The sequence below is a fragment of the Pleurodeles waltl genome, chromosome 4_1 (genome assembly GCF_031143425.1).
Source record: "Pleurodeles waltl isolate 20211129_DDA chromosome 4_1, aPleWal1.hap1.20221129, whole genome shotgun sequence".
In the NCBI taxonomy this organism is placed as follows: domain Eukaryota; kingdom Metazoa; phylum Chordata; class Amphibia; order Caudata; family Salamandridae; genus Pleurodeles; species Pleurodeles waltl.
Genome location: NC_090442.1, coordinates 357,847,171 through 357,859,412, shown reverse-complemented (window position 1 = coordinate 357,859,412; position 12,242 = coordinate 357,847,171). Strand labels below are relative to the sequence as shown.

The window sequence follows — 12,242 nt, the reverse complement described above, 5'->3', positions numbered from 1 at the left end:
CTAGACAGGGTGATTTCTTATAGTAGGCCTTGCTCCTATGCCTCGGAGCTGAGGAAAAAGGGCTGAACGCCACACACACCACCAGAGGATTAGGAGCTGGGTCCAAAATCTTTTCCCTGAGGCCATCCTCCAAGCATTCCCAGGGTTTGCAAGGTGGCATGACCCTGAAGGCCTTTGCGCTGGGGACACCTCATGCAAACCATTGATTAGACCAGAGCCTGCACCATGGGCATGGGAGACATGTACTTATTACAGCTGAGAGGATCAAAACAAATGCTTCAGCTGTGCCATATGAAAAGGTGTACCTGTGTGTGTATACACACACACACACACACAAACATGCACACAAAAAGCTCATCATCTCCAGGGTGAGGACTCTTCTTCTGAGTAAGGATTGTAAAGAGTGAGGCAGAAGAGATTCTAACAGCAAGTTATCGTTCCTCCTTTAACCCACCCACTGGAGGAATCACTATAGGAACGTGGGATTAACAATGTGCTATGAGCAGCCAGCCCCATCTCATTCTCCGATTTGCCCTAGGATTCACTCATATATCATTTCCAGATACATTGTAATTATTTGGACAGCATTATTTCTATGCATTTTTATACAGTATAGATCTGTGGTATTCCACAGCACAAACCCCGAAAAGCTAAATTATTATCTTACCATATCTTTCAGGAAGATTATTTTAAAACTTTTTTTTTTTTTGCAAACCCCTAAGCTACATTCATCATCTGAAGACTTCTGAGATTTTGCAAGCAATCTGTGCTAGGAATACTGTGTTTTTCTAATTTCAAGAAAACGCAGTGCTTATTGCCAGTTCCTTATTGCCATAGAATCATGTGGTTCTCTAGGAAATGTATGGCTGTATACCGTGAACATAACACTGGCATTGGTGGATGATCAATATTAACTCTTTCTGTCCAGTAAACTTAGAACAAAAAGATTTGGTTTCCAACTTTGCTCGTTTTGGTATATGCTCATAAGTAGATGAATCTGGTGGGAGGACTAGATCCAAATACTGGTGAGGCTGAGCATCACAGTACGAGCCTCACATTTAGACATGTACCGTCCACGTTTTGCCTCGTCTTGTGGTCGTCTGGTTCGAGATGCAGATACGGCAACTTTGTAGAATGGTAATTCTTTGTTATGTTAACACAATTCCAAACTCTTGCTCTTCAGTGAGATTGCCTGTGAGACTAAAAAGCCCAGAAAATTAACCTCTTGATTTGTTATGTCCTGGATAGTCTAATTTTAAGAACCTCGAGATGAAAAGCTATCTAGGTTAAACTAAGCGCTATCTAGATTAAACTAAAAACCCTATAATATCATGCCATGAACCTTTCCTGCAATAATGAAAATCACAAAGTAACAACAATACTTCACAATTGGAAGGCAGTGAGTCTCCAGAACACTGATTTCACCCTAGGAGGTTGATTTTTACTCATCAAAAGGGACAAACATAATCTTGTCAACCTTAACGTGGTCATCCACAATCTGTTGATCAGACTGCATATTAAGGGGAATCAAGCGTATTCTGCATCCAACCAATAAAAACACCGAATTTCACAGTTTGGTCCTTGCAGACACATATGATTATTTGCACAATTCAAGAATAGAGAAGTAAATAGTTAGGGCAGAATAGCAACCACTCAAAAGAAGTCTATTTTGTTTCTTTGATAATGCATTTTACAGAAGGTCTGGTCAAGACAGACTCCTCTCTAAGGTTATGAATTAACTTAACTCAATTACGCTTTCTAAATTAAAGATCCCCAATGGATCCAATATTTTCATGTGGCCTAAACAGAAAACGTCAAAATGGATGTGTTATAAAACGACAAAGGGTGAGTCCAGGACTAACTGCTTTTGCCCAGGAAAGCAATGCAGTCTAAACTTTTCTACTGAGCACCAGTTATCTTATCAATCAAATTCCCTTCTGAAAGTAAACATGTTTTGCCACAGGGGCGGTTTCTCTTTTAGGGGGTGGGGCGTTGACCAACGGCCTACCTCCAAGTTGCCATATCACATTAAACTTGGCCACTCTGTTCGCAGTGCCCTCTCCATTGTGCCGCAACTGGTGTCTTAACGGGTGTGGCCAATCCAGTGAGACTACTTGGTCCTTATCAAGTATAGTGCACAAGTCGGCTGGACGTACGTCTTGTTCTGTCCAGCGTAACATGCACACGTGAAGCCTCCCGAACTCATGCTGTACTAGGGACCTGGCGGAACACAGGCACAGCCTCCCGGTCTCCCATGGAGCACTGGATTCACCTGTCCGCTCCAATCCCGGTGCTGCTTGGATGCCGTTTACTGTCATAACCAGTATGCGAGCGTCCCCTGGAATGACTCTGCAGGTTAGCATACAAGGAAGCGCAGGGGCAGGACCATTTACAGAGCAAGGCCGATCAGTGTGCTTCTTTATTTTGAAGGCACACAGTGATTGGCAATGCCCCTCCTGCTCTGACTAGCCTTCAGCGCAGCTCTGCGCGGCCCATGCTCCTAGGCTGCTCCCCAGTTTCCAGACCATCATACTCCGGGCCACAGGTGCTCAGGCGGGCCCTGGGCGGCTACACAGAGAGGAATTCCACCTTCTTTACCACCTGCTCCTGCCTTCCATGAATGGGGAAAGCAATTGGCAGGTAACTGCGGCGGGATGGGGTGAGGGAGGCAGGGGTGTTTCTAAAGAGCATGATTCAATGATAGACTGTCCTAAAGCCACAGACCCTGAGAGCCACCACGGGTAGGGCTGGGGCAGGGACAGCCTCACCCGGGCTGGGGTGTGCAGGAATGTGCAGTGCTGCGCCAGCCACATCTTTAGGGGCAAAGAGAGGCGACGTGTAGAACGTCTGCAGACCGACATTCAACCGAGGAGGTGCTCAGAAGCAAGCAGGCTGTGGAGCATTAGGAAGCGGGCGAATAGAGTAAGTGAGAACATGGTTCAAATACAGGCAAGCAAGTGTGCTTTACGGTGCGTAATACATGGGACTGAGACGCAAACATGCATCTATAGAGATATTGCCGTCTTTAAGACTTTAAATTAATAGTTTTTTGTCAATTTGAAAGCCTGTAGTGAAATCCCAGCATAACGTAGAAAACATGGGATTTATTCACTACAAAATGGATGGATAGATGGATGGACAGATACATGGATGGATAGATGGAAGATCATCTTGGGATGGCTGGATGCTCTGTGATTCACCAGTGGTGAAAGGTTATATACAAAGATGGATAGGTAGGCAAAAGAGTTACAGGCAAGTGCGTCCAGAAGGATGAGTGGATGAATACATGAATGGATGAATACTCCATATGATGGACCGATGAATGGATGATTTTCAAGTAAATGGATAGAAGAATGGATGTGTGGGTGGACGAGTGAATGTGAGAGTCTCTGGAAGGATAGATATACGCATGAACAGATCAATGCAGTGGACGATGGAAGCATGGATGAATTAATGGTGGGTGACTGGGTGAACGATGGATGGGCTGTATACAGTTAAGTTGGCTACACTCACTTGCTACGTAAAATTCATCCCCAACTTTTTCGCTCCACAACTTTGAAATGTCACCAGTCTCCACTGTTTTCCAATGCTCCCACAAAATCTGCAACCGCTATGGATTCTGCTGATTTCAAAGTGTCTCACCTTTATATACTGCATTTCTCTTGACATTTGTTCTTTTATATTTATCCAGTAAGATATATGTTCTAATGATCATACTGTATGATTCCAGAAAAATGTTCCAGTATTCCGACTACACTATACTTTTTGTCTCATGAAATTCTAAATGCCTGAATACTCTTACCACTTTCTTTTCTTAAGAGACAACTGAATTACTAGCTGGAATCCAAAATTATAACATCGGTACAAAACTAAAGGCTGCCCAATTTCGATTCTGATGTGTCATGGACTATCATCTTATAACATTATCAGTATGACAGTTGTGAAATATGCACTGGTACAGAGGTTTGTTATTGACATGGACCTACCTACAAAGTCTGCATGGTCACAGCTGGCTTAACTTGTTGAGTATTCTACAAGTACTGCTCGCACAATGACCGAACCAAGCTAAAACTGCATATCAACAGGCTGTATTTCAAGGGATCTTTACTCCGTTTCAGTTATTTGGCTGAATTGCTATAAAGGGTAATGTTTGGACTTCCCGTCAACCATTTTGAATCTGCATTGGCAGCTTTACGAGGAGGGGCATGCGGCCCAAATACAATTCCCACTACTTCTGAATTTGTCCTCTATTAACACACCTACTCCACGATGAACTGCAACCGATTGTCATGTTATTTTTGTGGAGAACGTTTATGAAAGCTAAAAGTCACTGAATAATTGGATTATCATGTTTGACATGAGTATAGTTTGTAGGAGGTGCATACACAGTACAGCCATAAGTGACCACCATAATTAGATATAGTCCACATTGTGGAAAATAGGAAGGGAACTCATAACAAGGGAACTCGTGCAACAAGCCAGGCCACTAGCAACATTGAATTAAAAATACTATTTTTTGAAAAAAACAAAAACGAACATGCGTTCTCCACAATTAGAAAATGTAACGCTACTGTGTTAGATAAAAACATATGTCTCATATAAATTATGCAATTTAAACATTTTCATGCAGTAAACGTTTCACTATCCAACTCAGCACCTTACATTTTGCTGTCTCCTTAGCGGAGTTATTTCTTTTAATGTACATATACTTGCTAAAACAGTCTTCACAGATTTAGTAAGTGCGTACAAAAATTACCAGAAGAAAATAAGCAACATTAGTTTTGAAAAAAAGGTTAGAATTTGTTAGGCAAATCAACACTGTTCCAGGGAGGAGTTTATTTTTCCGGCCGGTGATCTTACTGTCATTGTAAAGTGTAAAATTTGTTTTTTTCATAAAGGTTTTTTTGTCCACTCTTCTAACCAAGTCACAAGGGTCATTTGTTACTACCTCAAAGGGTTAATAGTAGATAAATTACAAATGCCAAACCAAAATGATGTTATCTACGTATCAAACACAATGTGATCTGAAATACAATTCACAGATGGTTGCACAACACAGACGAACTAATTAATGGTTCACGATTAGTGAAGATGGCACATGACACACATCATAGCTGACCTTTGGACTGCAGGGCTCATGCTTTAGCTGCATGAGTTGTGCAAGTGTGTGCTCCCGGATGCTACTCAGGTCAGCCTGCTGCCGTCTCAGCTTGATAAGCAGCAGCGTTAGCTCCTCTGGCTGAGGGGGTGCAGTGTAGGGAAGTCAAAGAGTGGAAAATTGGTTAATTGTTTTTCTAAACAACACATTTTTACTTAGGGCATTTAGTATCTATTCAAGACTGAAAATGTAAAGTCTGCCTTTTGCCTGACGGGAACTAAGGAAGGACCAAACAGTGCAATTGAAGCATGTGTTTTGTGTACATGAACAGTGATGTCACATTTTGGGTATGTAAGGTAAAAAGTGGTCTAGAAGCAACCACGATGAAAACTGTCTGACACAAAAGAGATATTGTAGTTGACATATTAATTATATTAATAATTCATTAGACCATTAATCCTCATCAGACACTCGCCCACAAAAAAAAATCTCATGAGAATTAAAATCAGGATTAATGATATAATAATATACAAACAGGCTAAGTAAACTGCACCACATTTTTCAGAAAACAAACTATGTACAAGTTTCAATAAAATGCAGACTACACGGGGATGATGTGTTTCTACGTCGATATTTACAAGAAAGCTGTACCAAAGCACAGGGAGATAATGGGAATCAATATAAGATTTAAGAACGACAACAAACGAATATTACTCATTACTTGTGGTTAATTTGCTTTAAAAAAAAATTTTTAAAATAATGTAAGCAACAACTCATAATTATGCCATATAACAATTTAAAAGATACATAAAGATTTGAACTATTGGTCATCTATGCTAGGCTGCCATAGAAGAGGGTAACATTTGAAATCTTGCAAATCGACCTTTTCTATTAGGTACTCTTTTGACTGCACACGCTCATGGGTATGGTAGCAGACCACTCAGCCCAAAGAAAGCAGTCTCTCCTGGCCTTTCAGCACTCTGCAAGCTATAGTCATTCTTCTAATCCCTAGGTAGCCTTTCTCTCCCTGCCTGGATGGACAGACACTCAAGATCAACTAGTCAGCATGCGATGCCAACCTTACCATTAAGTCTCTCTTCCTGTTGGTGACCCATGGCCTGACAGGCATCTCCGGCAAGGCTTCCCACCCAATCCCACACCATCTTCTCACCACCTCAAGTGGCCAGAATCTGAAGAACAGCCAGATAGTCCTAATGGCTGACTTGCCATTTAAGGCTCCCCCAGGTTCTTCTCCTCCCTCCTGCCATTCCAACAGTAAGATGCCCAAGGGCAGAAAAAGTCACTACTGTTGACCAGCTTTCTCAGGCCCCCATGCATGCACGATCCCTTGCAGATATACTACACCAACCTCACACCACTGCATCCTGCATGCTCACCTCTCAATCAGCCAGCACTAAAGAAGCCTGGTCTGATACCCAAGGCCAGGCAGCCATAGCAGTCAAAGTCCCTTGTAATTCCTCTCTCCTACTCACACCCTTTCTCCCCATGCTTTAATGTCCAAAGATGCGCTGCAAGCCCTGCTAATAGAGAGAGAAAGATACCCATCTGAATGGGAAGTACAACCCGGTCAATTGTATTGCAAGCTAAATCCTGTAGTTATAATATTTCATAGGACATGATGAATTATTATAGAGGGATTTCAATCGGGTCACCTGGAGATACTAGAAAACATCAAAACAATCAAAGCAATATAATGTGAACAAAAAAAAAAAATCAAATAATAAGCTCAATGTGGCCTAACTAGTTCACCTGATACTCTACTAGAAGCCTCTTATCTCACATGCTCTGCTTTAAAAAATGGGTATAATTTTATGGTACTTCACAATATCACAATCAAATCAGAAGGTCAAAAAAGCCTTACTTCATCGTTAGCAGTTGCAGTGCTTGTTTATCAGGTTGGAGGAACAAATGATTCCATTTGAAAAGTAATTAACGAGGATATAGGATTTTAAATTAGTAGAAAAAGTGTACTCAATAAGTTAGGCTAAAGAGGGCCCTCTGTGTCTCTGCTTACTTTCAATTCAATCAAGCCAGCCAGATAGTGTAGATCATTGCCATGATAGCAGCCAGAAAATTCAAGAAGCCTGCAGGAATATTCTTGACGTGTGAAATTTTGCTTTCTGTGAATCCATCTCTGACATTCAAGTTGTGGGTCTTGGTGTAACCATGACTCAGTGCTTAATTTGTAAATTAGGAGGTGCCGGTGCTCAAAGCCCTTCTCTTAAACACGAGGCTGCTGTAATTAAATCTGAAAGCACTGAATACTGAGGCAGCGTAATCCTGAAGCCATCTCGGGCCTCCTCAATCCATTTACGGGCACCCATGCCCCTTCAGCTCATCCTGCAACTTTCTACTTTCTCCCTTTATGACGCTTTTTAGTTTTTCCTTCTTCCGTCTTTCACATATGTGTCTTTTGCTCGCAGCAAATGCTTGAGGCATAAGAATAAGCCCCGGCCCTCACAAATAAGTGCTGGTACTCAGCACCGGAAACAACAAGCACAAATTAAGCACTGCCATGAATACATCTGGTATGAGGATGGCGCTCTCTTGTAGCCCGGGTTTCATCACTTGAGTGTGACTCATGCACATTTACTAGTAATATTTATGTGGACTCTTTATTCATTGACTGGCTAGTTCATTCATTGAGATGCCATAAAGGGGATATAATTATTACAATATGTAGATAAGCTGAGCTGGAACAATTAGTAACCTACAGCCCGCACAGACCTGTGACACTTTGCAAGGAAAATAAATAAATTAAATTAATTATTTGAATGAACCACAAAAACACTGAAAAGTTTTCACATTAGAACACCTGATGGTACCTAAATTAATTGGATGCAAGATTAGGAAAACTTTTAACAGGTCAACCATGGTATTTATGATGAATTGCAAACACATACTTTAGTTAATATAGCAAACCATGTGGGACCATATCTGTTCCACAATGTTCTGTGATATACATTTTGGTTAGGTTATTTGTACAAATCCGCAGAGCCTAAGTTAGTCAGGACTGAAAGACCTAGCACAGTCCTTTTTACAATATGATCGCATTTGAAAGCTTGCAGGGCACCTCAGTCTTCGGTATATCAGATAGACAATAACAAGATTGGTTACACTACCTATCACAATTCATAAGTTCAAGAACAGATCCAGAGGTGCATCATTCCTGCTTTCCTTTGAGGATACATAAAAATGGGTCTTAATATGCACTCTACAGTAGCTCAGAGGCGCAATATTTGAGTGAGCTAAATGCTGCACTTTATAGGATGGTTTTATAGGAAAGCTGCAATATTTCTTTATTTGATGTTTGCAAAATGAGTTTATTTTTGTACAGAAAACGTAAAATATTTTATGCATACAAATATATTAAAATTCGAAAAGCAGCCAGAGTATTCCATTTATGTATTTTGTGCTTTAAAGTGCACTATCTTCTGCAAAGCATCCGATCTAAAAAAAAAACGTATCAGTACAGAGGACTCCTCTGATTTTGTTTTGAATGAGGAAATCAAATATGCGGTTATTACCAGTAAACAGGTGAGATTTTAAAATGGAAATATATACAAAAGTTGCGCAAAATTCAATGCATTGCAATGCAGTAAAACGTGTTGACCGTTTCAGATGATCTATGTGTACAATGGAAGACTGTGCGCCAAATTCCACGCCATCTGCCAGACAATTACAAAAAACGTTTAACACAGGTCCGTAAGTTTGATGTAATATTGAGGCAAAGACTGGAAGTGGAAAACCTGCTGAGAAGCAAAGGATGTGGACTCCAGGTGCGGATACTTCCTCCTTTAGTTTGTAGACAACAGAATTGTTGAGTAATAGTTTCAAATAAGAATAAGCGTATTAGAATCTACGAGGGCATCACATACGCGAAGTGACTTGGCCCAACCAACTGCTTTTGGGAGTCCCAGAGTTGTTTTTAGATCACGATCATATATAGAGAGGCGAATGGTGAGGTAGGTATTTTTTAGACTGAAGGCAAGGTGATTTACTGGTTTAATCAGTTTTGCGTTATGAAACACATTTTGAATTCCAAGCAAGGTCACCTGCATGCCAATAAGCTTCATAAAGTGATATGGGTGATTAATTTAATGATATTTTTTGTTTAATCAATGTTCCCTTCCCCTGGTCCCAAAGTGGAGCACCATAAAACAGATAAAAGCCCCTCAAGGAATTATGCGCTATAAGTAAGAGTTAAGCTGAAAGTTTCCCACTAAAATGATCAGTCCCATTCATGGGTCTTTTCACTATCGCTTTTGTATGTTTAAGTGCGACTTTCAAGTCAACCCTAGCGTCAACCAGTAGTAGAGGTAGTCCCTGAGTCTTTGTAGTGCCCAGAGCTTAATATGAGCCGGTGGGACCAGCACTTATTTGTCATCAGACATTGACCGAGAGCAAGAAGGAAAACACACAGAGTGAAGGAGGATGAAAAAGACGTTTTGTTTTCGTTTTGTCCTTACGCATGTTCAAGTCAGAAACAAGTTCTGTGTTTTCCATACAAACAAGCTCAACATGCCAGATTTGGGGGTAATACACTGGTTAATTTAAGCAGGTGCTGCTGGTGCCCACCAAAACTCATTTTTGTGGAGAGAATCTTATTTAACCTGAACAACTGAACAAACTTGGTCCGGCAAAGATAGCGGGGAAAAAAACCCAGAAAAGGTGGGAAAAAAAGAGGAAGGAAAAGATGGATAAACAGTGACAAAGGGAGAAAGCAGTAACGAAAATTTTTTCAAGAATGAGATAAAGAGGCAGAGAGTGAAAGAGGCAGCCTTGATATCTGGCCACGATCTTTGATAGCTCACCTTTTAGTAATTCTGTGCTGTATATGAATCGTGACAAGGCTAGCAGCCGCAACATTCCATATCCATATAAATCTGTGATAACATATGCATGGGGGGGGCAGCAAATGCCTCTAAGGGAACCGAGCCACAGGTCTGGCCTGGCTCCAAGAGTCCCAAGAGGAGGAGAGCCATACAAACGTTTTGCATGTAAATTATGCAATAATCGTCTTTTAAAAATACAATACTCTTCAGAATTTGAAAAAAAGGTTTAATGTTTGTAAACCTACATTTATAATCATCCAAGAAAGCCCCAATGACATTTCCATGAGACAACATACTAAATTCCTATAACAACAGCCCCTGTGTTAAGTGCTACCCTTAGCTCTCAAAACAAATAAGAATGGTCTCAAATAGACTTTCCGTTGAAGCCAAACATCAAAATCTGATAATTCTCGTGACATCACATATTTTTAGGATGCTTATATCGTGTTCCTAGAATACTGTCGCCTATGGCACCGTCATTAAAAAAAACTCCTTTCCATACTTAGTGTGCCTGCTATTTTCAAATGGTTTGAAAATACTCAACCACCACCCAATGATGGTTCCCCAACCTTTATCTTGCATACAAAATCTACATCATGGTATTCGTTTCCCACTTTAGTCATGTGTCCTGTAAAAGTGTGCACTAGTTGAGCCACATCACCCCTTAAACCAGTCAAATGACCATATACCCTTGGCTATGATTGGTAGCACACTATAATTTTGCACTCAGTGTGGAAGTCTGCAGCAGGCACGAGCATACTTTTGAAGATGGACCTACTGTACTAGATTTGTAAAATCTGGTTCACAGGCACACTTAAAACCAAAAAGAAGGAAACACAGAGAAGGCCTATGCAGCCATTCAGTCAGCATTCCTTTTGTGAGGTACAACACTGTAGCAACAGAAGACTTCACATATCCCATCTTAGAACTAATTTAAAATCTAAATCAAATTTTATAGAAAAATGGAGCCAATACTAATGTTTGCCGGTGAAAACCCAATGAAGAAAAACAAAAGAATCTCCTGGACGTTAGGTGTCATTTCCATGTCTTCTAGTAAAGGTATTTGAAGTCGGATAACATACTGCATAGACAAAAGGGGCTTTCGAGGGAGACAAATCAAAATGCACAGAACCATTAAAAATAGACTGTTTTTTTCTGGGAAACCCCTGCTGTTATGGCACCTTAAAAGTGACCTCGGTAATTTGGTAGCAAATATGCATCATAACAGGTGTCAAGAAATAATGAAGCATGCCATTGAGTATAAAGAAGTGTAACGCAACTGGGATACAAAATCGTACTGCAGCAATAACATAGGTACTGTAGGTGGAATTTATTTTATTGGCAAGTTTTTGTGAGATCGCTGAATCAGGATGTTGCTTTGAAACTGAAGCAAACCAATAAATTACACAAAAAGTGATGGATAGAATGCCTGAATTAATATCTGCCGGTGTAAATTAATCGGGCCGCATTCAAATCCATCATTCTCTTGCACACCATCACCAGACGTGGGTCCGGGACTCACTGTCCCACTGGATCCAAGCTGTACCTGGTTGAAGAGCCCTAACTAAGGTGAAATCAGTCCTAGATTGTTTGTGTTCTGGTTCAGGTAGGACTTGGGCTGGTGGTTCGTGCAGGACTGTTCCCATCGGGAGCAGAGTCAAGACATATATGCATGTGGCTGGGTCCAAACTGAGGTGGCAATATGGGCGAAAAACGATGGATTGGGATTCAGCCCCGAGCAATTGCCGGTGACTGAGATTAATGCAAGCGTTCTATCCACCAACTTGTTGTTTTTTCAAACCAGTAAATAACAGACAACTGAAAAAACACACAATACCCATGACACATCGTGGTGAATTGTTTCAGAACTATTTTACCACATGGTGTTTTTTTTTTAAAGCATATCAATTACTCAGCAGGAAAAGTCACAAACATATTTTCGGCCTAAAACAGTTATTTTAAAAATATTTCCACCAATGATATAATTAGCGGTGCATTACAGAATTGATTAAGCAAAGAGGGTAACGCTGCTACAAAGCAAACTTTTACCAAAAAGTAATTTAACTGATAAAGTAATCACTAAAAAAAGTTTGGGAAACAACACAGGATAGAAATAATCTGTGATCTGAGCAAATCGTACTCTACACAAAGCCTTTAAAACAATCATACATTTTTAAAAAGATAATATAATTGTGATTCTACAGGAATTCAAAGAAATAGCCAACAATGAGAATTCAAAAGGGTATGGCTTAGAGAGCAAGTGAGCAATGCACAACAGGGAATTACTC

The 12,242-nt window shown here is 40.6% G+C and overlaps 1 protein-coding gene across 23 annotated transcripts in view; it reads right to left on the bottom strand.

Moving 5' to 3' along the window:
* Positions 1-12,242, bottom strand: part of PLEKHA5 (pleckstrin homology domain containing A5) — a 991,819-nt gene that overhangs the window by 251,998 nt on the left and 727,579 nt on the right. For 17 of the 23 annotated variants that reach the window (XM_069228492.1, XM_069228488.1, XM_069228489.1 and 14 more), the window contains one exon: positions 5,120-5,239. The exons of the other annotated variants lie outside the window; for them this stretch is intronic. In XM_069228492.1, coding sequence (XP_069084593.1) covers positions 5,120-5,239 — 120 coding nt within the window. The remainder of the gene's footprint in view (positions 1-5,119; positions 5,240-12,242) is intronic. 23 annotated transcript variants of the gene reach the window in all.